At 53.6% G+C, this 27,332-nt stretch overlaps 1 protein-coding gene across 1 annotated transcript in view; it reads left to right on the top strand.

The window, feature by feature from the left end:
- Window positions 1-27,332, top strand: part of BABAM2 (BRISC and BRCA1 A complex member 2) — a 417,702-nt gene that overhangs the window by 375,034 nt on the left and 15,336 nt on the right. The window contains exon 11 of the mRNA XM_056123586.1: window positions 16,936-17,089. Coding sequence (XP_055979561.1) covers window positions 16,936-17,089 — 154 coding nt within the window. The remainder of the gene's footprint in view (window positions 1-16,935; window positions 17,090-27,332) is intronic.

Below are 27,332 nucleotides of genomic sequence, written 5' to 3'. Positions count from 1 at the left end.
TCAGGTTGGCTGTGTACAAGGCAAACACTCTCCCTGCTCTGCTATTGCTCCAGCCCAAGATATTTTTCTTAAGGCGTCTTCTTAGGTTATCGAAGAGGCCCGACACACAACCCACACAGCCCCACGTGTCCACACGCTGGTAGACCCCCCCGTCGCTGTGTGGAAACCGGCCAACCCAGAGCAGCCCCGCGGGCCCGCTGCCCAGGGTACATCAGATGTTTCATCCACTGAGTCGTGAAGCAGCCTCGGAGACAGCTGAGCAAATGTAGAGGGATTTCACTCACCCGCACACCGCCCAGCCCCAAATCACTGCTAGTGACTCCAAGCACCGTCCGAGTCAGGTCCTTCCTAGAAACAGCAGGCCCCTGGACGTGCTACAGTTACGCGGGTGACCCTGGAGGGGTAGATGGTCTCCAGAACATCACTGTCCCCGGGAGACCGCGCCAAGGACAGCTCGGGCTCGGGAGAGGCGATCTAACCGGCCAGCTGTAGCTTCAAAGGAGAAGCGTAATGCCGGGGCGTGGCAGCATCATCCTGAGCAAAACGGAGGAGGAGTTGGAATACAAAGCAGAGGTTGGGTGGTGCAGGGTCTGAGGTGAACCTCCAACTTCTCCTTCCAGGGCAGGGGTCGGGGGGCTGGGACGCAGGGATCTGCCCAGGACAGGGAGCGAGCAGGGAGGGTCTGGCAGGGAACTGGCCAGTGCCCTGGGGTCGGCCAGCAGTTACCCCTCCCAGCGTCGGTCTCTGGCTGCCCGGAGTCGAGATGCACCCGCAGGTCCAGCGACCGCCAGCCAGAGGCTCCCCCTCGTGCCCCTCCAGCCTTGGGATTCACAAGCCTTGCCCTGACCTCTTTCACTCCCCCCATCTGGGTGCTGTTGGGAAACTGTCCCTTCGGCCCTCTCCAGTGTCCCCAAGGCCCCAACGAGCACCCTGCTCCTGAGACCACAGCCACTAGTCTGTCCCCCTGCTCCAGTCCTGGACCAACTTGGCCATCAGGTTGAGCTCCTTGTGCGGAAGAGCTGGGAGAGGGAGAAGGCTCAGCGGGTGCCCCTGGCCGGCCTGCCCTGAGCAGCAGCCTCCAGTCCCCAGTCTCTGACAGGGACCCTGACGGTCCCTTGGTCCGAGCAGGGCCGTGGACCTTATGGTACTTGGACCTGGTCCCAGCATGGCCTGTAGGAAACGGATGAACAGAGCTTGCGCGGGAGCTCCCGGACAGCTTCCTCTCACTCCAGCACCGAAGCTTCTCCACTCTGGTTTCCTGGTAACGGCCCCGTGACAGGCTGCTTCCTCTTGAGCCCCCATCCCCCCTTCTGTTAGCACAGCAGCTAGTGTAGACGGGCTAAAGGCTCTGCAGGCAAACCTGCACCCACACCTCCGCCTCTCCCCCAGCTGACGGACGCAGAACCCCATGCTCAGCGCTCCTGGAGCACCAAATCACCACTGATGGGCCGGACCCGGGGTCCCCACACCTCTCTGCCAGGTCTACCTGATGCCTGCCCAAGCACTTCCCAATCGACTTCAGTTCTCTACTGGGCTTCGTGCTGAGGTTGAGTTGAGCCTTTCAAGAACCAAACCTGTTTCTCCACAGGGCCAATTAATAAGACACTGAAAGCCAGCCATTGGCTTACAGAAACAAAGAGATTTCTTTGCATCACAGCGCGTATTGGGAAGGGGTCCTGAATAAGATGGGGCTGAGGGGGGGGGGGGGGGGGGAGGCGAACGGGTTGGGTGGAAAGGGTTAAATTGCCCTGTCAGGGGCCCCTGAGGTGTGACTGGGTTTAAGGCACTTTCTTTTAAAGCCCTTTGGAATGTCCCCTTACTTTTATTTCTAATCAGACTCTTTTCATCAGTCCTCAACTGCTGTGTGTATATGAGCATCCGAGTCTGTGTTCAAAGCTTAATCTCCTAACCAGAGCCCCTGGGCTGTCCCGCCCCTTCTCCAGAAGGCAGAGCTAGATCCCTTCCCCTGCACGAAGGTAATTTAGCTGCGACCCTGTCAGACAAACAGAGAAGCAGTTCCTGGAGAGAGAAAACGTACTGAATCGCTTCCCCTTGGAGCTGACCTGAAAGGGTAGACAGGAGAAGTCTCTGTATTTCAGTTTATGGGAAAGTGTGTTCAACTATGTGAAGGTGCTGCTGGGGGTGGGGGGGACCACCCCCACGGTCCCATTTCTGTTTATCCACAACAGCGGTAGATACGTCCCCAGCCCCTCGCCTGTGGCAGGACAGTGATCTGGATAGTCCCCTGAGGGCCAGCAGCCTGCAAAGACGAACAGTGAGGCAGCAGCTGAGAGGCTGCTGGTTTCGAATGTGGAAGAAGCAGTAGGATCGCTCTATCTGGGGGGAAGGGTGGGCCAGCGATGGCTTTTCTTCCACATACGTACTAAGATTCTTCCCTGGCAACGTGCAGAACACTCCAAAGGCACCAGCCCACCAGAGGGATTCAAGTTGGGAGCCCTGCACCCAGCTTGGTCACAGAACGTAACTTGTCAACAAGCCGCTTTTGTTCTGCCATTTCAGCGCCCTTAGACCGCGGCAGAGACTGCAGATGAAAACGTGTCTCAGCCCTAAAATTCACTCGTAAACCTTCACCAGGCCTCGGGGGTGACAGGGATGGAGTGCGGGCGAGCACAAGGGAAGAGTTGCGGAGAGCATGATGTTTTCGGAGGGCACCCGTAGGCAGGACTCTTTGCAGAGGGAACTGGGGGTGCAGCCCTCGATCTAGTAAGTCCCTCCGTGAAGTTGGATGTGAAGCAGATGGAGAAAAGAAAACAGCAAGAGTTTGAAAGAAAGGAGGAAGGCCAGGTCGAGACAAGACTGCAGAAGCCACGAGAAAAGGGCAGTTGGTGTGGGGTCTGTGGCTTTTAAAACCCCATAGACCGGGCCATCAGATCGCTCCCAGCCAAAAGGAAGCGTCAAGGAGAAGGAAACATTCAAAACAGAAATTCTTAGTGCTGTACCTGGGAGCATAACTTGTCAGGTCTGGGAGACGGCACATCCTCCTCTTCCAGGCAGGCCGCCTCTTCTGATGCCATGTGGCTGTCTCAGACCCCGAGGGGTCCTTCCTGGATCACTGGGCAGAGAATTGATTTGCCTGTAGCAACCCCTACCTCAGAGGCCGGGCAGCCCAGAATGCCTCTTCCAGAAACCAGCAGGGAGGCGGCCCTGCAGACCCAGCCCGGCCAGAGCCAAGCCTGTCCTCTGCTGTCCACGCTGCAGCTAAGTTCACAGGCTGGGCCCCCCAAAATAAGTTCACTCCTTTGTTTTTTTTCTTCTTTTTCTTTTTTTTTTCTTTTTGGGTCACACCCCACGATGCACAGAGGTTACTCCTGGCTCATGCACTCAGGAACTACTCCTGGTGGTTCTCGGGGGACCATAAGGGATGCTGGGAATCGAACCTGGGTCGGCTGCATGCAAGGCAAACGCCCTACCCGCTGTGCTGTCACTCCAGCCCCAAGCTCTCTCCTTCATGAAAAGGAAGCAGAGACTCGTGGGGCGGAAGTGCCCGCCCACTGTAGGTATCTGAGAAATAGTCCTTCCTTTTTCTCAGTTTAAAGAAAGTATGTATTATAGCAAAACGGGGTGTGTCGGGTGGGGGGGTGGGGGGACACCATGCATGTCAATCCCTTGTCTACAGGGGCAGAGTTTTCTTATCCAGATCAAAGAGGACCATAAAGCCATTCTGTACAAGGAACTATTGTTACCACAATATTTGCTCCCGGACGAGCATCTCTTGGGAAGCAGGTGGCAGGGCCCCAGCAGGGCTCACTGGACTTGGGAGCACGTCCCTGGGCTTCCCCACGCAGTCACCGCGCTGTACCAGTTCCCAGCGGACAGCCAGTCCCCTCTGGCCTGGGGTGCCATGAGCGAGGCCTTGACTGTGACAGGCCACGGAGAGTGGCAGGTAAATGCCTCACCCGTCCGGCCCTTCCTGTCCAGAGGCAGACATGGGAGAAGGCGCCATGGAGTGGCCCGCTCCAGACCCAGCTCTCGGATGCTCTCACGCTCACCCTTACCTGACTACGGCCTCGTTGCTTTCCATTTGGATGATGAGCCAAGCACAGTGACGTCAAGGTCACTTCAGCCTTCGGGATACATGGGCAGTTAGTTCTCTTCCCGTTCGTTGGGTCAGAGACTGTGAGAATAAAGGAGTTCTTAGAGATCAATTTAGACAGTGATGGTACCTCCTCCAATGAAAGTGCTCATTGGTATTGGCTGCTGGAGAAGAATTTTCATCTTCCTGCATCTGTTCTCCACCTTCACGTGGACGGACGAATGACCAAGTCTGACCAGAAGCAAAAACCGCGAAGCAAAAACCCAAATGTCACAATGTTTTATTATATTGAATAAAAAAGGCCCTCCCGTTGATCGTCGATTTGCTCGAGCGGGCCCAGTAACGTCTCCATTGGAGACTTTGTTGTTACTGTGTCTGGCATATCGAATACTCTCGGTAGCTTGCCGAGAGGGGCGGAGGAATCGAACTCGGGGCTGGAGCGATAGCACAGCGGGTAGGGCATTCGCCTTACAAGCGGCCAACATGGCCGACCCGAGTTCAATTATATTGAATATTAATATTTATTTATTTATTGGGTCACACCCGGCGATGCACAGGTGTGACCCAATAAATAAAATGTACACATTGAGCCAAGGGTTACTCCTGGCTCATGCACTCAGGAACTCCTCCTGGCGGTTCTTGGGGGACCATATGGGATGCTGGGAATCGAACCCGGGTTGACCGCATGCAAGGCAAACACCCTACCCACTGGACTATCACTCCAGCCCCAGAATAGTAAGATTTCGATAGATGAAGATTGAGTCTTTCTGCTGTTTACAAAGAACCAAAAGACTAACAAATGTGTGGGTTAGCAAAAAAAAAAAAAAAAGAGGAGAAGGGAAAAAGAATCGGAAGGTAAAAGAAGGAAAGCCCATTGCCGTAAGAGAACTGAGGGAACGTGCGTTAGCAAAGCACCACAGAGACCCACAGGGCAGGTTGGCACAAGCTCCCTCCCACTTCAGGATTTCCCCATCGAGGCTCAACTTTTGCCATAAAATTTATGTCTTATGTCTCTTGAACTTGAACTTACATCTCCACAGCTTTTTTTTTTTTTTCCAGAAAAAAGATTGTAAATGAAACATGAGTTTCTAAGACCAGGATTGACTCAAATAGAAAGATGGGCCAAACTAAACTGAAAGTTGAATTAAAAGAACGTGGCTACTTTTAAGCTCAGGGTGACTTTTTTTTTTTTTTTTTTTTTGCCTCTGAACGTCAGGTCAGAAGGAGACAGTGTAGAGACTGGGGCGTGTTTGTTGTCTTGATCGCTTCTGTGAGAAAAGTGAATAATAACAGGTGTCGTTTATGGCTAGCTGTAGCGTGCCAAGTCTTCTGCACGTATCCATTGCATTATGTAAGCCACCCAGCAGCCGTCCAAGGGTAGGCATTGCCCGTTTGGAAGAGGAAAAAGCCTAGACTCGAGCCTTCAGTTGCCTGAGGTCACCCCGGCAGCACCTGGCAGAGTAGGGGTCGAGCCAAGATCTGTCCGCTTCCAGAGGTCCGACCCTCTCTTCCCACGGGGCCCTCCTGTGCTAGGCTGGATGTCCCCACCTGTACTCACCGTGACTTCCCCTGGACCAGGCACCATGCAACGCAATTTCTCCCCCACCTGGAGCTCAGACTTTGTCTAGTCTCTCGTGGCTGAGTGGGGGTGGCAGCGTGCTTCCAAGCACAGACCCCCCCCCTCGCCCCAACATTCAGCCTCCCCGCGATAAGCTACTTCCTGTCCATTCCGCTGGACAGAAGCTTTGCTTCGAAAGCAAGCAAAGAGCCAGCGACTTATCTTTGAATAATTTCTAGGAAAGTGTCCCATCCCGCCTTATCTAGTCCTGGTCAGGCGTTTCCGTGTCATTTCACTACCGCAACCGAGTAAATCTGGAACGGAGGTTTCTCAGGACACTCGAGATAAGAACCCGCCTGAGGAGGGTGTCCGCAGAGGGACATGGGGTGGTGTCCAGGCTGTTGAGCTGTCTGATGAAGTCTGTCTGTCTGTCTGTCTGTCTCACTCGCTCGCTCCCATGTGCACACACGTCTCCCCCACACTACCCAGTACCGACTTACCCCCATCCCAGGTACCAGGCCACCCCAAATCTCGGGCCCTCTTCTCTGTGTTCCACTTAAGAAGTTAGCACAAGGGCTGGAGCAGTAGTACAGCGGGTAGGGCCTTTGCCTTGCACGCAGCTGATCCGGGTTCGATTCCCAGCATCCCATATGGTCCCCTGAGCACCGCCAGGAGTGCAGAGCCAGGAGTAACCCTTGTACATCACCAGGTGTGACCCAAAAAGAACAAAAAAAGAAGTTAGCATGGTCGGGGATGATGCAGCCCATCCTCTTTTCCCCCACCCTGCAACGGCTAACAGAGGGCTTCCGCTCAGGGGTACCCATGGATGTAAGGGGCACACCATCCGGTCTGGGAGAGGCTTGGCACAGCATTGACCGGGTGTTCCACTTTCCATCGCGTTCTGTTTGGGGGATCTGGGCTGTAGAGGGGAGTTGAGGTGAGAGGAAATGTCTGGCCCGCTGGAGCGGGTGAGCAGGGCAGTTGTCCCACCTGGTCAGGGATAATGCTGCCCATTACATGGCCACCCTCCTTGCTTTGTGCTGGGAGCATGGCTTGCTGCCCGCCCTCACTGTGCATGGCCCTTCTCCCCACTCAGCCTGCCCACTGCAACTTCAAAGTCACGCCAAGCCCCCTTGCCCTTCTCTCCGCGGACCTCCTCCAAGCGCCAGGATGGGTTTGCTTGAATCTGTGTACCCCCTGGGCCCTGTTCTCCCTGTCATCACCTTCCCCCGGCCTCCTTCCGGAGTTGGGAGCTACAGGTACACTTGGCGATTTGGAGACTTCTCGCTTACATCATTGCTGTTTTCTCGAGACGATAAAACTCCTAAACTCGATCCTGTCCAAAGCAGAAGCAAAAAAGAAGCTCAAGCCTAGCTTGAGATTTGTTTTGTTTATTTATTTTTTTTTTAATCCCACACGACACACCCTTCACTCTGGAAGTGTCACCAAGCTTGCAGCCTCACACACGGTGGCTCCGTCAGGGCCGGGATCGCTGAGTCGGGATGTGGGAGCTGCTTCCTTTATGCCGCACCCGAGCTTCTCACGTCATCCGTTCTCACCATGGGTAGAGGCGAGTTCCCGGTGTCCGCTGCCTTGACAACCCTGGTTATGTCGGGGCATTTTCATTTTTGATCAGTCCAGTGCGGGTTTGATTTGAGTTTCCTGTAACTCTCCTTTCCTTTCATTCCACCGAGTGTCTCGTGTCTGCCTGCAATGTTGGGAGCACTAAAATAACTCATCTGTGACCTCTGCCCTTTGGCGATCACAGCCTTGGGTGATGCCCACGGAGGAGGCATATCAGGATGCTTTCTGGTGCTTAGGAGGAAGGAGGCGCGCGGAGGTAGGGGCAGGCGTCTGAAGTTGAGTGTGTGCTGGTGCCAGTCTCAAAGGCAGGTGAGAACGTCTGGTTTGTGGGGGCAGCCAACCCGGCTGAGTCCCTCTGCGGTCATTTCTGTGGCCAGCGAGAGAGAACCTGGCGCTTGGCCCACAAACACCAGGACGTCCCTTTCGTCTCGAGACACTCATTCCACGTTTATGTGACTGTCTCATTGGGTGGCGGAATGACTCATTTGTATTTGTAAAATACCTCAAAAGCAAACGCGCAACCCAACAGAAGCGGAGACAGATTTCCTTTAGCTTCTGCTGTCTGGGACAGCTGTGAACCTGGGAGGAAGGCAGGAGAGAAGGAAGGGCGGGAGAGGGTGAGAAAGGAGGGGAAGGGAATGGGGGGGAGCAAGGGACGCCGAAGAGCCTGAGGAGACAGCCCGGATTAGCAAGCATCCACGTGACGGGAGCCCACCCTTGGGTCTGCTCTCTGGACAGTCGGCCACGCCCCACTGATACTCTCGGTAGCTTGGCGGGCTCCCTGAGAAGGGCAGAGGAAGCTGACACCCGTGTGAGGTGACGGAAAAGAGGCAGGAGAGACAGGTGGCGACCTGGAGGCAGACTGAGCCTTCGTGAGAGAAGTCACAGGAAGAAGGAGCTGACCAGGTGAGGAAGGAGAAACCAAAGCAGGCCGTGTTTGTGGGTGCGAGCATCATGTCAGGTGTCGATAGCCCTGGGGACCTCGGGAGCCACATGAAAGGGCCCTCAGCTCTCCCTGGCAAGTAGGTGGTGGGTCTATAACTCTCAGGGTGGAGGCACTTGAGGAAGGACCAGTAAGTTTCCCTGCACACGGCGCATGGCGGGGAAGGATGCTTGTATGTTCTCTGTCATCAGGAAAAGGCTAAATTGAGCCTGGGGGTCTGGGCCAAGAGCTCCAGGATTCACTCCCCGGCAGTGCATGGCTCTTGAGCACTGTAGGTCTGTAGCACTGTCCTCCCGTTGTTCATCGATTTGCCCAGTAACGTCTCCATTGTAAGACTTTGTTGTTACTGTGTTTGGCATATCGAATACATCACAGCTTTGCCATGCAGGCGAGATACTCTCGGTCGCTTGGCGGGCTCCCTGAGAAGAGCAGAGGAATCGAACTCGGGTCAGCCAGGTCGGCCACATGCAAGGCAAATGCCCTACCCACTGTGCTATCTCTCCAGCCCAACTTGAACACTACCAGGTCTATTTCTCACGGTCCTGAGCCTGGCCAAGGGCCGCCCCACGGGGTGGCCCCTACAACCAGCAAAAGTGAAAAAGCTAAATTGTGTTCAGTGTATTTACTGAGAGAGGAAGGGATGTCCGGAATTTAGAGAGATTCCATCAGACTCCCGTCAGTTTGAGACCTGTGGTGGCTGTCAGAAGGTCACCTCTGTAGGACAATGGAGGAAACTAAACAAGAAAACACAGCGAAGCAAAGAGGGGCATAGGGAAGGGAGTGGACATGTGCCCGCTGGGGGTTTGTTCAGTCCTTCCAGCAACGCCATGATGGAAGAATGCTCCTATGTTGCAGGTGCAGAGATGTGGAGTGTCTCATCTGTGTCTCACCCCTATAAATGGGGGGTGATCATTTGATCCCAATTTTATATGACTCGGTCCCCCCAAAGCCATCCTTTTTCCACGGTGACATACTGTCTTCTCCCAAATGGGGATTTCTTGAATTTAAGACAAAAATTCAAGCCACGGCAGACTTTAATTTGGTAACAGTAAACGCACAAGAGAGGGGCTGGAGCCATAGCACAGCCTTGCACGGGGCCGACCCAGATTCAATTCCCAGCATCCCATATGGTCTCCCGAGCACTGCCAGGATTAATTCCTGAGTGCAGAGCTAGGAGTAATCCCTGTGCATTTCCAGGTGTGACCTGAAAAGCCAAAAAAAAAAAAAAAATTAAAAGCTCAGGAGGAAATCTGTGTACACGACCAATTCATGTGCAAGAGAGTGAGAATTTGAGATCTGTTTCACAAAGTCAGTTCATGTCGGCATGTGTCAGTGACAGGCGCTGATGGCCAAAGGAGGCACCGTTGGTTCTTTAATGCCATAAACAGGAACTCTCTCCTGAGCGGGCGGGACATTTGTGTTTTGTTTCTTATATTGGGGGGGGGGCAATGCTTGGCATAGTTACTTGGCAATGCTCAGGGCTGGCTCCTGACTCTGTGACCTCTCCTGGTGGGGCTTGGGACCCCGGATGGTGGGGCCAAGGGTCATGCATGCGCCCTGCCCACTGTACTATCACTCCGGCCCCCTCACATTTCTGTTTCTTAGAAGTGGGCATTTGGCGGTGTGGCATTTTAGCTTTCTGAGCGTTAGGCTCTTGTTAGTACGGCTTGGGGCAGGCTCCCCTAATGGCTTGGCATGAGACGGGAGGGGAGGGGGGTGGCGTGTAGTGCCTGTGATGATGGCAGTACTGACGGAAGGGGAAGGAGATCAGGGCACGCCACGCTCCAAAGCAGACGTCGAGCAGCGGGACGGGGCTGGAGGGACTGTGTACGGCCCCCACAGAGCAAAGCCCCCGGCATCTTCCTCCCTTCTCCCCCGAGAGCCCGGGAGAAGCCCAGAAAGACTTGGAGACATGAAATAGTGGCCGCCTCTGCTGTTTGATGATGCGACTCCCAGGGAAGCAATTATGGTTAACCCCTCATTTGTTTGGCATCTTCCAGCATGTGCCCACAGAACTGAATTTTCCAGACAACTCAAACTTTCCTACTTCTGTGCCCCGAGCGGCCTCTCACCAAGGGCCGGTGGGGATATTTCTGAAAGACCTTCCGCAGTGATCCTGCCTGCTTGCACAGAAGCTGCGAGAAGGAGCCAACCCTTCCATGGAAGTCTTTGATGGTCAGGCTGGCTGAGAAAACAGCAGAGCCGGGAGGTCCCCAGGAGGGACGGGGACATTCTGCTGATGTCACCCGGACCGGTATCCCCACTGGGGGCTCAGCGGCAAGCCCCTGGGCCTGCGTGAGAAGCCCTGAAGGCAGAATGAAAAGGGGGCGTGGAAGCGGGAGGCACCGAAGAATCTTCTCCTTTCACTCTCTCCTCGGGGGAAAACTTCCTCACCAGCACCCTGGCCAACTCCCTCTCGGTCCCACCACCAGGGCTGAGCGAACGCCAGGCCTGGCTTTAGGCTGCGTGGGAATCCCGACACCCCCAGGCCCCGGGAGAGGAAGGCTCAGTGGAGCCTGAGTCTGCTCTTCTTTCTTGCCGTCTCTCCTTCCTCCCTGTCAAACGGCCAGTCCTTGCTTATTGGTCATATGCCTTGTCCTCACCTTGTAGCAGTGAGTGGCTCAGCTGCCGCTACATTTTTCAGTGGTTACAGTTTGGGGAGGGCTGGAGCTATAGCCCAGCGGGTAGGGTATTTGCCTTGCGCGTGGCCCACACGGCTGACCCGAGTTCGATTCTTCCGCCCCTCTCGGAGAACCCGGCAAGCTACCGAGAGTATCTCGCCCACATGGCAGACCCTGGCAAGCTCCCCGTGACGTATTCGATACGCCAAACACAGTAACAACAAATCTCACAATGGAGACGTTACTGGGCCCGCTCGAGCAAATCGATGAACAACAAGAGGACAGTGCAGTGCAGTGCTACGGTTTGGGCAGAGGAGAGGGCAGGAGTGTCCAGAGTCTGACAGACTCACAGAGGGTTTTCGCGGCTTGGTTAGGAGGGAAACGGGAGCCCGGCGGGGTATTGAGCTTGTTTCTCTAGAGGAGAAATTGCATCTGTCCACCTCAGGCCCGGCCTGGTTGAGAGCGGCAGCAAAGTCTGTCGGTGCCTCGAGCCCCTTCCCAAAGTCGCGGGGGCTGGCGGCTGCCTGAGAGCCACCAGCCCTGTCACCGAGGTGACTGCCCAGCTGAGGCAAACCCGTCAGAGCGTCGTTGTCACTCCGCCCTCAGAGTCCAGTGAGTGAGTCCTGGGAACTCCCCAGTGACGCAGAACCAGGACTGTGTGACCAGGACTTGTTTCAACAAGCCCCGGAACAGCCCGTGCTGCGGACAGGGCTGTTGACGCTGTACCCAGCAAGTGGGGAACCTCCCTTCTGCGGGCCATGAGCTGACCACGCTTCGGTCTGCGCACAGGAAGGAGGAAGGAGGAAGCTGTTGTCAAAAAAAGACTGAGTTCCGCAGGTCGGGCGCTGGCCTGGCACGCCAGTGACCCAGGCTCAACCCCCAGCACCACATACCGTCCCCCTGAAAACCATCAGGAATGATCCTCGAGCACTGCTGGGTGTGGCCCCAAAACCAAAAACAAGAAGAGAAGGATGAGGGGGAGAGGGAAGGGCAAGGGAAAGAGAAGAGAAGAAATGAGAACCTGTGTGGGTCTCAGGAAGCAAGTGGCTCCCGTGATGCATTTCCATGGAGCCTAAACTATGATCCAAAGTGCTCGGAGCTGGGGCTGGAGCGATAGCACAGCGGGTAGGGCGTTTGCCTTGCATGCGGCCGACCCGGGTTCGGTTCCCAGCATCCCATAGGGTTCCCTGAGCACCACCAGGAGTGAAGATCCAGGAATAACCCCTGTGCATCGTCAGGTGTGACCCAAAAAGAAAAAAAAAAGTGCTCGGAGCCCAGGGTTCCTGGGCTCACTCTGATGTCTTCCAATGCCAAATCTTCGCCTTCCTTTCACTTACTGTGTGTGAGTGTCTAGGTGATGTTAGGGACACAGATGTGGTGGAGATGAAATACAGGTTCACTTTTGGTTGGGGTTTTTTTTTTTTTTCACTCTGACTGATTTGTACCAATCAAATGAGTCTCGCCAGACAAATGTGGTGTTTCTCATAAATATCTTTACGATTAACTCCTTACCCACAGGGCATCTGTAAAGAATCTGCCCCTCTCTAGAGGCCTGAGCGACACCGAGAGAATGCAACTTGCTTAAGTTGAGCTAGCGTGGGTTCTGTTGTTTGAACTGTATTTTCTCGTGTGAATTGGTCTGTGGGTTCCCAGTTTCGTCTCTGAGGCCCGCTGACCATCCCCGCTTCCCTAAGAGACCAGCCACTCTGTTCAAAATGTAATATTGGCTTCGACTACGTTTTTTCAGAAAGAATTCCCTTGGAGAAATATGCCTGTAATTAGTTCTATTTGCAGATTGTGTTGTGTGTCAGCAGATAGCTGCATGGGAATTTTTTGTTTTTTAAAACCAGGAAAATTCACTTGCATAGGTAAATGAATTTGAACTCACATTTTGAGTCATCTCTGATGCATATTGGGCATTTAGGGGTCAAAGTGGATGGTTCAGAATGAGGTTGGAGGAAATCCTATTTTAGCATTAGCAAAGCAGTAGCAACCTATTTTCCATGAAACAGGAGCAGGAGGGGAGGTTCAGAGCAATAGTACAGCGGATAGGGCACTTACCTTGAGCACTGCCGGCCTGGGTTCGATTCCCTGCATCCCATACAGTCCCCCAGGCCCCTCCAGAAGTGATCCCTGAGCACAGCCAAGCGTGGCCCAAAAACAAACAATAAGCTAAACAATAATAGGAACCAAATACATAGTTCACACCCAAATGCAGGGCAGCTGACAGTTGTGGATGCGTGAAGCCTCTGTAATACACTGCGATCCTTTCTACTTTGATTCTGAATGGTAATTGTGTTTACTCTCAATTTTTTTTAAATTGAATCACTGTGAGATACACAGACACAGGTTGTTCATGGCTGTATTTCAGTCACACAGTGTTCCAGTACCCGTCCTTTCACCAGTGTACACTTCCCACCAGCAGTGTCCCCAGTTTCCCTCCTGTTACCCTCCCCATCTGTCTCCCCACCCCCCTGTCCCTGCCTGTCATAGAGGCAGACACACTCCCCCCCCCCCCCCACAACTTCTGGGCATTGTGGTTTGCAATACAGGTACTAAGAAGTTAAAGGACCAGGAGGACGGGTCCGCAGTTGGAAGCTTGCCACAGTGGAAGGGCAGGGAGACAGCAGTTGGGATAGAGAAGGGACCGGTATGACACCGATCGTTAGAAATGGCCACTCCGGACAAGAACTGACTACTGATAGATAGTAGGTGAAAGGGTAATACTAGAATGTTTTTTAATTGTTGCCATTGAATTCTACTTCTTCAAATCACAGCATTTTAAGTACTTTCCACCGATGCCCTTGGGGGTTCTGAGGACTGTTTTATCAAGTTGCACATAATACAAACATAACCCAAGTTATGCAAATAGGCATTTTTTCTAAAACCAGAGGAAAAGCCACAAGTAATCTGAAAAGATGGAAACTTGATTTTAGAAAGCAGCATTTTTGTCGTCGTTGTTCAAAGTGGCACCTTTTTCAAAGATGTAGCACTCGCGTTTTGTGATCTGAAAGGTGGTCACAAGGATTTTCTGAATTGAGTTAGGACTTGTGTGTTTCTCACATTTGGGACCGTAGTGAGATGTCAGCGGCTCTCTGCACCTTCGCACAAATAGCCGAATGCTGAGGCTTTCGAGGGGACACTCACGGGCCCTGCACCCTGACTCTCACAGAGAGCCCCCCTCGGGCCAGGTCAGACACACCGAGAGACCCCCCACTCAGTGCCTCTGTAGTTCTTTTATTTATTTAAGTATTTATTTATTTGCCTTTTGGGTCACACCTGGCGATGCACAGGGGTTACTCCTGGCTCTGCACTCAGGGATTACCCCTGGCGTTGCTCAGGGGACTCTATGGGATGCTGGGGATCGAACCCGGGTCAGCCGCGTGCAAGGCAAACACCCTCCCTGCTGTGCTATTGCTCCAGCCTCTGTAGTTCTTGATTTGCTTTAGGTTTGCTCTAAACCTGATTTCTCCTTTAAGAACTTACACTGGCGGCCTGAGCAGGTAGAGCCCTTACCTTGCACAAAACTGACCCAGGCTTAATCCCTGACACCCCATATGGCCCCCCCCTGAGCCTGAGAGGAAGCCCTGAGAACGCCAGGTGTGGCCCCAAACAGTAGCAAACCATCCCGGGTGCTCAAAGGCCAGGTCGGGCATTCCACAAGGCCTGCACTGGAACTGATAGAAATCTGTTCTGATTTTTATTACAAGGTAATTTCGCCTTAGATTTGTAAATCACTTTTATGATTACACGGGTGACATCTTTTTGGTATTTTCCCTCGAGGGAGCCAAAAGATGAACCGTGGGCCTCCTTCATCAGAGAGACTTGAGCTCCCTAGTAAGCTGGCACGGCGGCAGGTGGGGAGACTGTGCCAGTCGTCTTTTTTCTAATGAAATCAGGTTTGCTGGTTATTGTTCATTTAGGGGGTTCTTGGACCACATCAGGCCGGGCTCAGGGAACTTTCCTGGCTCTGTGCTCAGGAATGACCCCTGACCCCGGCAGTGCTCACAGGACACCATCTACAGTGCCTGGGATGGAGCCAGAGTTGGCTGAGGACCGTGTGCAAGGCGAGCGCCACCCCGGTGCTGTCCCTCCGGCCCGTTTTCATGCCCTTGAGTGCCGGAGGCAACCGTCAGCTTAGGACTCCACCTGGGTCCCACTGCTGCCTCTCTTGGCCTAAGCAAGTTGTCTTTTTTTGTGCGTGAGCCGAATGTCGATAGTAAAAAGTAATTAATACCTGCATCAGAGTTTCAAGTGTGCGACTACGCCAGAGTATATAAAAGTCTTCTCTAAAAGCCAAACAGCCAAAACTATTTTTCCTTTATTCTTGGCGGTGGAACCTCCCAAGCCCAGTGCTCAGAGGGCCTTAGGGGCACTCCCAGCCTACCCCGCCTGGCCGTGCAGAGCCTGGTGACACCAGGGACCACCAAGGCCACACCCAGTGGCGCCAGGAGGAAGGCCATGAAGTTCCAGGAACCAGACTCCGGGCCTGTAGTCCTCGCCCCGGCCCCTTCCCTGATTCTTTCGCTTTTGTTTTTGTTTTTTTTCAGAGGAGCAGGGACACCTGGCTGCTCTGGGCTTCCTCCTGGCTCTGCACTCAGGAGTCACTCCTGGCAAGCTCGGGAGATCATCTGGGGTGCCGGGAATCGAACCCGGGTCAGCCGCATGCATACAAGGCAGTCGCCCTCCCTGCCATCTTATCGCTCCAGTCTCTCTCCTTCTTATTATTATTATTATTATTATTATTATTATTATTATTATTATTTTAGATCATACCCAGCAATGCACAAGGGTTACACTCCTGGCTTTGCACTCAGGAATTACTCCTGGCGGTGCTCGGGGGACCATAGGGGGTGCTGGGAATCAAACCCGGGTTTGCAAGGCAAACGCCCCACCTGCTATACTATCACTCCAGCTCCTCCTGATTATTTTTGATAAATGAACGCACTTCCTCCTTGTCCTCAAAGTAGGCAGCATTCATGCAAGGATAGATCATGTGTATATCCATTCTTTGCGGTTCTGTACATCCCGGGAGCGATAGAGCGTTGAATCATGCTGCGTTTTTAACACTGCTCTGCCTTCAAAACAGTACATCACTCCATTTTTAAATTTGAATTCAAGAATCCCCGAAGGAACAGCTACAGCACGTGGCTCTTATTCACTGCAGAAGAGCATCGCGCTGTAAATGACGGGCAGGCAGCTTGCTCAGGAGTTTTTGTCAATTCCCTTCAGGCCGCCCCTGGCTCCAGAGATGTAGGGAAACACCGGGGAGCCTGGATGCTGCTGAGTGTTGGGACCCAAGGCCTGAGGGGAAGGAAATGGAGACTGTCCTGAGTCAGGGTGGGGCCTATGGCAACAGCTGACAAACACACAAAGATGAGGGCCCCCGGAACTGTGGTACCACGAGGAGGGCGGTTGCTTTGCACCTGACTGATCCTTGTTCATTCCCCAGCATCCCAGATGGTCCCCCGAGCACCGCCAGGAGTAATTCCTGAGTGCAGAGCCAGGAGGAACCCCTGAACATTGGAGGTTGTGGCCCCAAAAGCAAAAAGAAAGATTTCCTGCCCTCTTAATACCCATTCTGTTATTATTTCCAGATCCCGCTCTTTTATTAATATTATTGGGGGGGGTGGTCTCCCAAGTGGTACTCAGTAGGCAGACTGCTGGGTCAGTGCCAGCGCCCAAGGAGAACGCTGTCCTGTGATGTGGGCATCTGGGTAGTCTAGGAGGGTATATATGGTGCCGGGAACGGAACCCCGGTCAGGTGCCGGCTTCCGCTGCCCTGTCTCCCACCTCCACGATTCCTGTCCTCTGTCCCTCCTCCTCCTCCGTCTAATCCGAGATACGGAGACACTGTGTCCCGGGAGTAGTGCGCGGTGGAACGGAGACTTTCAAGGGTGCGGGGAGGTGAGCCGGGGCCTCTGGAGCCGTTTTCGCTTCCTTTCAGCACCTGCACTTCTCACGGGTCCTTTTCCCTGAGGTGTGGTTGTCCCCTCCGTCTACTCAGAAGGCGGGGAAGGTGCCCGGGACCTGCGGGTCCCTCTCTCCATCTCTGCAGCCTCGGCCCCAGCCAACATTTATAGCCTGACGAGAGTCTGGAAGCCGACCTGCGCCCCGCGAGCGTGCTGGGTCCCCGGCAGCCCTAACTTGCCCTGCCTTTCTTTTGTCTCTGCAGTCGACCTGCCCCTGTTTTTCCCTCGAGACCAGCCGACTCTCACATTCCAGTCTGTCTACCACTTCACCAACAGTGGACAGCTTTACTCCCAGGCCCAGAAGAATTACCCCTACAGCCCCCGATGGGATGGAAACGAAATGGCCAAGAGAGCAAAGTAAGTGACTCCCTTGGGGGGACGATTTTCTGTTCATCTCCCCAGGGTCTGCCCCTAAGCGAAAGCCTTACTGTGCCTCCCTTAGTCAGTGTCGACCAAGACACATGCCCCTTTATTATTATTATCTGTGGCTTCGGAGGTCGAGAGCCCAGGAAAGCAGTGTTGACTATTTGCTCCTTCAGGGGAAGAGCTTACCAGTGCTCTGTCTGACCTTATCAGGGCCTTTGCTTGCTTTTCCTTTTTTCTTTAAAACGGACTGCAGGATTTGTCAGAAACCTACTTTTTCCTACTTAGACTTGAAGAGTCTTAGAAAGAGAATTAGAGTTGTAACTACATGGCATCGACAATGGCAACTGCCTTCATGTTCTGCTTTTATAAGGTGGAAAGTATCAGTCACCAGTAAGCAAGTAGAATGGTTAATGCTTAGCTGTCAGCCACGGGGTCTGCGGCTCATTTTCCCCCAAGCCAGTAAGGGCTCTGGACACATGTTCTGTGGTTGAATGAATGGCTGTGCAAATAGGCAGAAACCGCGCAGATCACTCGGAAACTGTCTTGGGAGTTGGCTAAAGGCTTGCATACTCCAAACTGTATCTCGGAGCTGCAGTTTGGAGTTCAGAGTTATCACAACACCCCCCAAACCTTTCTGAAGAAGCTTTCCTCAGCCCCAAGGAGTAGGTCAGTGTATAAATAGCCTTTTGTGAGGGTAAGACTTTGAGGATCTGGACAGTCTCTCTACGAGCCCTGGCCGCCGAGATTAAAGCAGCAGCAGTGGGCCCAAACGAGTCTCCAAAAATAGATCATAGTTAGCCTGGCCGTTGGTCACTGTCACCCAGAACAACTGCGTGTGCACACGTCCCTTCATATACTTTTTTTGCAGGGATGGGCGCACCTGCTGGTACTCGGGGTTCACTCCTGGTGGTACTTACTCAAGGGCCGTATGGGGTCCCGGGGCTCAAACCTGGGTAGGGTACTCGAGGGGCAAGTGCCTTATCCGTTGACCAACCGGAAGTCCCACGCTAAGTACACCAGTGGTAAGCAAGCGAGGAACTGTCCTGGTCCCTGTGGGAATGAGAGTCTAGTCAGACTGCTGCTCGCTAAGCCCGACCCTCAGACCTGGACCCCTCGCTCAGTAGGGCCCTGTGCGCCCGCTTCCCCTCCCTGGCACCTCGTGGTCACCCACGGTGACTTCCTGGCATCTCGCTAATAGCAGGATTGGGTGGGTGGGGGGCGATTCTTTTCAGTCCCAGCGTGTTTTTTTTTCTAGAAACCCAGACCCTCCCCCCAATTGGGATGTGGAAGCCAAACTGGACAGTGGGTCCTCTCATCTCTCTGTGATGGCCTCTCTGGAGATTCTGTGCGGGGCTGGGAGTGAGGGGGGGAGTACAGATATAACTAATATCGATGAGTGTGGCTCTCAAAATACTCAAAATTGGGGGGGGCAGATAGACTCAAAAACGAGGGGGCAGAGGAACTGCATGATCGGTTTTCTGTTTGTGGTAGGTACTGCAAACCATTTGCTTTTTCTGGATTCCCCCGTGCGCTCAGGAACCTGCCTGTCAGAGACGGGCTGTTATTTGTGGTGTGTGCTACAGAGTGCGAACCAGACAAGTCCTCCTGGTTTCCATGGCAAGAGAGACGACAAGGAGCGGGGAGGGAGAGAGGAGGAGAAGGGGAAGAACAACCCCTCCGAGGCCCACCCGCCCCGACACCGGCGTGTGAATGTCGGGAGGGCCTGTTGGTCTTAGCAGATCGGTTCAGAGTTGCGGGAGACGTTTGCTCGAGGTTAACACCAGCCTAAAGAAAACATCTGAAGTCATGTTTTTTGGGGAAAAAAAAAATCTCCTTTCCCACTGTAGCCAAGAGAACTTCGTTTTCCATGCCATAATAAAAAGAGAATAGTAACTCTCGCTAGGAGGGAGAAAACGGGGCTCCGCACTCCCCGGAGAAAAGGCGATCGATCAAAGCTCCCTTGCTCAGTTGAGCAGAACCGTTTCCCCAGACCCGTGTTGGACAGCCAGGTAATGGCTAAGCTCGCACGGATACGAGGCCGCAGGAGGGGGCTGGCCACAGAGAGGAAAGCCGATCGCAACATTCCTTCCACGCCCTGCTGCTTTGTCCCGCGAAAACACAGTATGTACACCGTGCATGAGTGGCCACCACTCTCTCAGAGAGGCCCGGGCCCGTGACAAAAGCCCCGTCACGGCCCGGAGCAGTCTCGAGCCCTGGCTGAGCTGGAGGCCGTTCCCACACACCCAGAGAGGCCCGGGCCGGGTGCTCACCTGGGCTCTTCCCGCACCCTATACTCCTGGCCAGGGCTGCCCGGCAAATCCTGGCCCCTATCCCGGAAGCACAGGCCTTGGGGTTATGCGTATCCCCCGCCCACTGTACCACACCTTTGGGTGCTCCTCGTGGCGGGCGTAGCTTTCTGAGCGTCATCCTGCCACCGAGGCCGTCCTCCTGCCCACGGCCTGAGTGGGGGGGCGCATGGAGGCCCCTGACACCAGCTGTGGCTTCGTCCCTGCTTCCTTCTCCCCCTTCCGTCGACTCTCTCTCCCTCCTCCCGAAGGCTCATTGCTGGTTCCTCCCTCCCTGGTGCCCGAGGGAAGCGTCGGGTTCTGTGTCCGTGTTGATGGCGTCGGAAGACTCAGGAGCAGCTCGCAGCATCTCTGAGGCCTTCCCGTTTCTTTTTGTATTCTCACACCACATCCTGAGTGGCCGTTGAAATTTCAACCCATCTCTTTCGATATCTGGATTTCTCCGGCCCGCCTTGGCCCTTTCTGTGTTTTGGCACGCAATCGTTTCCATCCAGAACTTTGCAGGAAGGCTTCCATGCAGACTCGGGAGACGGTTTGGTCTTCCTGATAGACTGCCTTCCTGTCACAAGTGGACTCTCTCCGAGGAGCTGGCAGGAAGTGCTCCGAGCTCTAAACTCTGCGTGGCTGCTGTTAACATAGCTGGTACCCGTGTGCCCCGACTTCATTTTTGCGTGTGTGGTGTGTCTTTTTTTTTTCATCCTTAGCCTGTTTATGTCTGGATTCACCAGGGAAACTGCATATTGGTTGTTTTCTCTTTTTCTTTCAAAGTCGAGAATCTCTGCCTTCTAATTGGAGCTTAGGGTTTCTTTATACTTAGGGTGACTAGTTTTATGAAACTGTTACATGAAACAATGGCTGTGTTTAACGCCACCATGCTGCAACTGTTTCCTTCCCTTATTCTTTGTTCTTTTGCTCTTTTCCTTAAAATCTGTTTTTCTTTTCTTTTTTTTTCTACCAAGGCTTTTTTATTTCTTAATTACCATGAGATACACAGTTACAAATTTTCACCGTCGGGTTTCAGACATGCAGTGTCCCAACACCCATCCCTCCACAAGTGTACATTTCCCATTACCAGTGTCCCAAGTTTCCCTCCTGCCACCCCTAGCCCCTAGATTGTCTCTATGGCAGGCGCTCTCTCTCTCTCTCTCTCTCTCTCTCTCTCTCTCTCTCTCTCTCTCTCTCTGCCTCCCTCCCTCTCTCCCTCTCTTTTGGGGCATTATGGTTTGCAATACAGATACTGAAAGGTTAGCATGTTTGTTCCTTTACTTACTTTCAGCACACAGTTCTTATCCAGAGTGATCATGTACAGCCATTTTTGTCACAGTGGTCCCTTCTCTGTCCCAGCTGTCTTCTCCCCTAGCACCTGAGGCAGGCTTCAAACCCTGGACCAATCCTTCAGACTCTTGTTTCTGTTGTCTGTGGGTATTAGCCTCATATTATGTTTTCTCTGTCCCACAAATGAGTGAAGTCATTCTATGTCTGCCCCTCCACTTCTGGCTCATTTCACTCAGCATGATACTCTCCATGACATTCATTTATAAGTGAATTTCATGACTTCATTTGCCTAACAGCTGCGTAGTATTCCACGCAGATGTAGATGTACCATAGTTTCTTTAACCAGTTTTCTGTTCTTAGGCACTCGGGTTGTTTCCAGATTCTATTGTAGATAGTGCTGCAGTGAACATACAAGTGCAGATGGCATTTCTGCTGTGTGTTTGGGGGCCTCTAGGCATTTTTTAAACATGCTTTTCTTTCTTCAGTTGGCATCTTAGCCGTAGCGCTTTGGGTCAAATTCTAGTCATTACACACACTAAAATACACCCTGAACTTATCACAGTCTACCGTTAACACGGTAGCACTTCAAATATCAGAAACTTGAAGCATCTGCTCCTGACCTATGTTATATCTCCCTTGGCTCTTGAGTTAAATTTTTTACTCTTATTTTTAATTTTTTGTTACTATCTTTCCTTTTCTGGGTTTTTTTTTTTTTTGGCCATCAGGAAGTACTTTACAAACAAAAATCCTCATTGAGTCAGTGTGGTCCACACTATTCTTAAATGCATTCCCCGGAGCCAGCCACTGGCCTCCATGCCAAGGAGCTCTGTCATCGTAGCCACATGAGAGCTGCCCCTGTAGGAACTGCACCCTCTCCTGCAGGCCCTGGGCAGTGCTCCCTGGCCAACCTGCTCATCCAGCAGCTGGGCTCAGGGTGCTCCCCTAGCCCTCCTCCCCCCCATGCTTCTGTTGTCATCAGGGCCCATCTCTGGCTGTTCTGCATGCTCACAGGCAGGCGTCCACAGTGCCCCATTCTCTCCCTGCTCAGTGGGAGTCGCCTCTGCAGGGGGCATGCAGGGAGGGTCCTGCCTGTGGCCCTGAGGACCTCTGTCCCCAAAGCTGCGCAGAACCGGGTCTCTCACCCTGGCAGCTGCTCCCCGGGGTGAGGAATGCTGGGAGGTGGCGAGCATTTCAGACTCCTCCTTGCTGTGCGGGGTAATGTCCAGCGTGGGGAACACTCAGGAAGTGTTTGCCGTCAGCAGGAAAAGCCCTGGAGGAAAAGGGGTTTATAATTCAAAGGTCGCAGTCAGCCCTGCACCCCCGGAAATCGTGCCTGGACCTCACTGACTTGGCCAGAGACCGGGAAGTTCTGGCCTGCCCCATCTATGGTTCTTGGCTCCCACCCCCACCCCCACCTCCCCACCGCCCCGTCCCATGTGTCTTCTTGGGCCAGTTCAGTTCATTTGGAAAAGGAAAAAAAAATCTATCATTCAGGAGGTTTCGTCCAACTCTCGCAAAAAAAAGAAAACCAACTCAACTCACCCCATGAATCACCTACGTTGGTCTCTCGTTCGTAGATCTGTCTGGAAGGATGAATCAAATGATATTTCTGTGTGGGGTGCCAGGGACTGGATACCCGTCTGTGAGTAGATGGGGAGCGTGTTTTCCACGAATTTCCTTGGATGAAGGCAGCAGGCGCCTAGATGATCCTAGATGCCTGCCTCAGCTGGAGAATGGGACTGAACCCCCAAGGCCCGTGTGACACGGGCTTGGCACACGTTAGACCCCTTAGGCAAGTAGGATCACTAACCTCTCTTTCCAAAAAGGGCATCTCCTTCGGCCTGTGAGAATGATTCCTCACAAACCTGCCAAGGACATGAGCTGCTCCCCCGTCCTGCCTCCCGGTCAGAAGGAGATGCGGTTTCTAGTATGGTGCCTCAGGCCCGGGACTCCCAAGCCACCCCTGACTTCCCCAGGCATCCTGATCTTGTTTGCCATTACAGGAAAAGCCTCCTCTGTCCAAAGTCAGACCAACCCTGTTGGCAGTACAGTTTCAGTGATTTCTTGTCAGTACCTTGGTCCTCCCGAAGATCCTGTTCTCTGCAGTCTTCCCATTGCTGTGCAGTTCCCACTGTCCTCGGCAGTACCCGGCGGTACCCAGCGGCCCTGGAGGGCCAGCTTGGAAACCCAGTGTCAGGGAACCCTCCCCCCACGCCACCCCCATGGGAGCTTCGCAACCCAGCCTGCTCTTCTTCCTCTTCTCCCCTTCCCTCTCCCCTCCGCCGCCACCCCTGCATCTCTGCCATGTGCCAGGGAAGCACCATGGTTGCAAACTGTGGGGGCTCCCCTCTGCAGAGCTGCACCCCACCCCATCCCCTTACCCCTGCAGGAGGTCCGGTATTAGCACTCAGGTAGGCAAAGCAACCAGGGCCGAGCCCTTAGGAACTTCCCCACCCCCTGGTCCCCAGGCCCCATCTGGGGTCTGACCTTAAGGCATGCAAGTGCACTGCTGCTCTGAATCACGGGTTCGCTGTAGTGTCTTTAGGATAGTTCCTTCCAGAAAATTCCCAGCACCTGCAGAGGTCCCCCTCAGAGAGGAGGAAGAGGGTTCCCACACCGAGGCTGGGATGGCTCTGGTGGGACAGGAAACAGTGTTGGTGAGAAGCAGGGATGGCCAAGAAGGGTCCCCAGTGCCTTCCGCCCTCCACTGGTTTCCCCCAGAGCCTGCAGTGGAGACATAGAGACGCCATGAGGAGAAAACTAAAGCAAATAAGTGTCATGGAGCAGTCAGATCTGTGGACCCGTCCCCAGAGAACTGTCTGGGCAAGACTCATGCAGGGTTGTGGTGTGTTTTCCCATTTCGAAGAAACATCTACCTACGGGAGAGAAATTCAGATCTGACATCCGCAGCCCCCACCCCTTTCAGAAACTTTTTTTTCATTTGATTTGATTTTTATAAAGTTGTTCACAATGATTGATGACATTTAATATTTAAATACCAGGAGCTAGAGCAGTAAGTAGTACAGTGGTTAGGGCGTTTGCCTTGCATGCAGCCGACCCGGGTTCCATCCCCGGCATCCCAGATAGTCCCCTGAGCTTCGCCAGGAGTGATTCCTGAGTGCAGAGTGAGGAGTAACTCCTGAGCATCTCTGGGTGTGACCCAAAAAGCAAAAACAATAATAATATTCAAACGCTAATCCCACCATCATTACACTTTCCCAACACTGTATGTCAGATGTTTCCATCCCGAACCTCAAACCCTTCCCCCAAAGCAGAACCAAAGTAATTTATTTTGTACAGTATGCCAAACACAGTAACAACAAGTCTCACAATGAAGATGTTACTGGGCCTGCTGGAGCTAATTGATGAATAGTAGGAGGACAGTGCTACAATGTACGTTACGAATATTCCACTGAAAATGATCCAAAAAAGTTTTCTTAGAGGAAAGTGTCTGAAGATTGTTGTATTTCACCCAGGAGCCATTAAGCCCTTCTATAAGAGATTAGTAACGTGTTGTTAAAAGTTGAGCCTTGTGTGCATTTATTTCCCCCTAAGACTGGTTGTCTTCTACTTTAAAACCCATCAAATGTGGTGCGCTACTCTTGGTATATCAGTGGTGTAAAGTATGAGATGTTGCATGGCCACAAATGTGGCCGCGTGGTCCAGGGATAGATTCACTCGTGGGTGAGGCTCTTCCATGTGTGTGGAGAGCAGCCATGAGCATGGGAGTGATTGAGTTCTGGAGGTTTTTGGCTGCCAATGCTGGCTCCTAGGGGTGGGGAGGGGAACTCCCTCCTTCGGCTTGCCCTGAATGAAACAGCCTGGCATTGGGTCTGGAGGCATCTCGATGGCATATCATTCTGTGCTCTCTTCCGAGAGATTTATTCTTGAGTCTCTGGATCATGGCCATTAATGAGATTATATAGTGCCAGGGGCAGTTTGTGGGAGTGACTGCCAAGCTGCGGGAAACAGGGACATGGAGGGGAGGTCACCCATTCCCTACTCCATTGAGCCTAGACTTTTCAGTCACACCTTTCAGACTGTTGAACAGAGGAGCAGATTGTTTGTTAGAAACTGACATCTGTGCCCAGGTAATAAGCACTGTTAGAAAGCACGGCCATTGTTACCCGCAGCCTTCCCAAGCCAGCCAGCCTCTCCCACTGCTTCACGGAGCAGGCTGCACTGGGCACTGGCCTGTGAGCCTCCCCGTACCCTCCTCCACCTGCAGGATCCCCCAGGCCTGCCCAGGCATCTGGTGATCCCATTCTTGGGTCCCTCCGAGAGCCAGGTCGGGACCAAATGATATCCACACGACTTTTGGAGGAAACTCACATCCAGGTTTCCCCTCTGGTCTCAGTCATTCAGGCCAGGAGATGTATACGTGCAGACTGTCAGGGAGAAAGACACCCTTACCCGGGAACTTGACCTCGCGGTACAATCATGAGACCCTTGGGTGCTCAGGCGTGAGCCATCGGGAACAGGAGGGTGACCACCTGGGGCATGGACTTCCTTGTGTGTGACTTAGAGTCACACAATTTCCTTCTTGGAAAAAGAGTCAAATGCCTTCCAGAGGCAGAGAGGAAGGCGGCCCGGAGTTGGTCTTGGAGTTTTATGATAGACGAGAATAGAAACGCACACTGATTCCTGGAATCAGCCTTGCCTTTGAACTCTTCGCAGAAGAGACTCCAGTAAGAGCTCAGTGCCTGGGAGTCAGAACGGAGTCTGCCCTGGGCTTTCCCACTCCTTCTGTGATCTATGATCCCCTTTCAGGGGCAGGGGGTGGGGCGCCAGGGGGCCTGCACCTTGTCTCAGATTGCTGGCCTAGCCCCGAAGGGTCATTGCTAAGCTCTGGGTTTCAGGGGAGAATCGGGTTTAAGGTAGCTTAGCATACTTCTCTGAGTTCCTGTTGGGAGAGTTCCCTCTCTGCGGCCAGAGTTCTGACACAAATCAAAAACATGGCTAACTGGAATGAAGTACACGATGTACGTGCTGCTTTCTGTACCGCCCGTATCTGATATTTATAGAACACTCTGCTTGCAGAACGTGCATGCATCTGCCCTGAACACACACCCAGGCCCATCATTCTTGATGCAGTACATTTTCAGATGTCAAGTTAAAACAGCTCCTTGAGAATTAGGCTTGACAGTTCTGAGGTGCATGCTGTTGGCTGTCAGGGGCTGCCGGGGCTGCTCCCTGCTGTCCTGTGTGCCATGGACCCCAGCCAAGGTGGGGGGCCCGCACCACTGGTTTCTGTCACTCCTGATTTGGGGCATGAACTGCAGGGAGACAGGAAAAACCCAGGAACGTGGGGATGGCCCGTTCCGTGTGGCCCATCAGTGACAAGCAGAGGCCGCGCTTCCGCCCGGGGCTTCCGTCTTGCCTGATGGCAGCAGGTCTTTGAAAAGGAACCAGATCCTTGACTTCTGTTAGGAACCAGGGGAGCAGAGATGGGAGCAGGCTTTCACTCTGCCGCTCAGGTGGCCTGAAGATCCCCAGCTGAGGTGGGTGGCCGGACAGGAGAGCACGTGGAAGGCCACTGTGGCAGCAGTGTCCAGTGGAACCTAGAAGGAACCTGTGCTGATCATCAGGACCAGCCAAGGCTGAGTACGCTGGGTCCTGGCCATTAGGGTGGAAGTTCAGTGCGTCGATGTAGAACTTGTAGCTCAGTGGTTAGCCGAGACCTGACAGTTCATCTGCGACTTTCCCGGAAGAGCTTGTGCAAGAGCACACGGTGGCAGGGTTGGAACCCCATGCCCCAGAGACCGGCCCAGCCCCGGCCCAAGGCACCACTAAGCTCCTCTCCCCTGCCGGCCCCCTGGGAGCTGCACCAGGAACCCAACTGGAGGATAGCTTGCTCCCAAGCACGCCGCCCAAGCACTGTCCCATGGAGTGGCCTGGCCTGGGGACCCTCTGGGCAGCTCGCCCAGGAGATTGAAGGCCCCTGGGCCCGTGGGGAAAGCCCCTGGTATTCTTGAGCCAGAAGAGCACAGCTGAGACCCTCCAGAGGCCCAGCAATGTCAACATTCCCATGGCAGAACATAGTCCTCGGGTCCGCGGGCAGAGGAGAAGGTTGGGGGGGTTGGGGGGTCTTGTCCAGAGCAGGCCCCAGGAGGGGGCCAACGCTGCTTCCCCACCACCTGCCCACCCCCAGGAGGCCGCGTGTGCAGGAGAGGACAGAAAAATTCCAGTGACTCGTTTCTGCCAGCCAGACAGAACCTCTGGCACTCAGTCATGCCCAGTGGAAAGCGGAAGCCACAGAAGCAGAAGTGAGGCCAGGCTGATGGAGGGTCGTCTGCCGAATACAGAGTCAGTTCCTGAGGCGGAGAAGTAGGCTGCCTGCTTCCCGGGGGACCAGGCCCAGCACAGCCCCAAGTGCTAGAATCATGTGCAACAGTCGTGTCTTCTGCCAAATCAGTGCCTGGGATTTACCCAGGGAACATCTCAGAGCCGTGCTGTCTCTATAGAGTCTGGGAACCCCAGCACATACGCACAGACTCACGCACACGCATACGCACCCATGCACACACCCATGCACACACTGGTTTCACCCAATGGTTCTGCTAACCAGGTGCAAAAACTCACCTGCCTGTTTTGAAGTGCTCCAGCTGCATCGTCTGCGGGTTGACCTCTAGGACCATCCATAGCTCCTTGTC

This window comes from Sorex fumeus, unplaced genomic scaffold, assembly GCF_029834395.1.
Source record: "Sorex fumeus unplaced genomic scaffold, SorFum_2.1 ptg000006l, whole genome shotgun sequence".
NCBI lineage: Eukaryota > Metazoa > Chordata > Mammalia > Eulipotyphla > Soricidae > Sorex > Sorex fumeus.
This window is presented reverse-complemented; position numbering and strand designations above follow the sequence as displayed.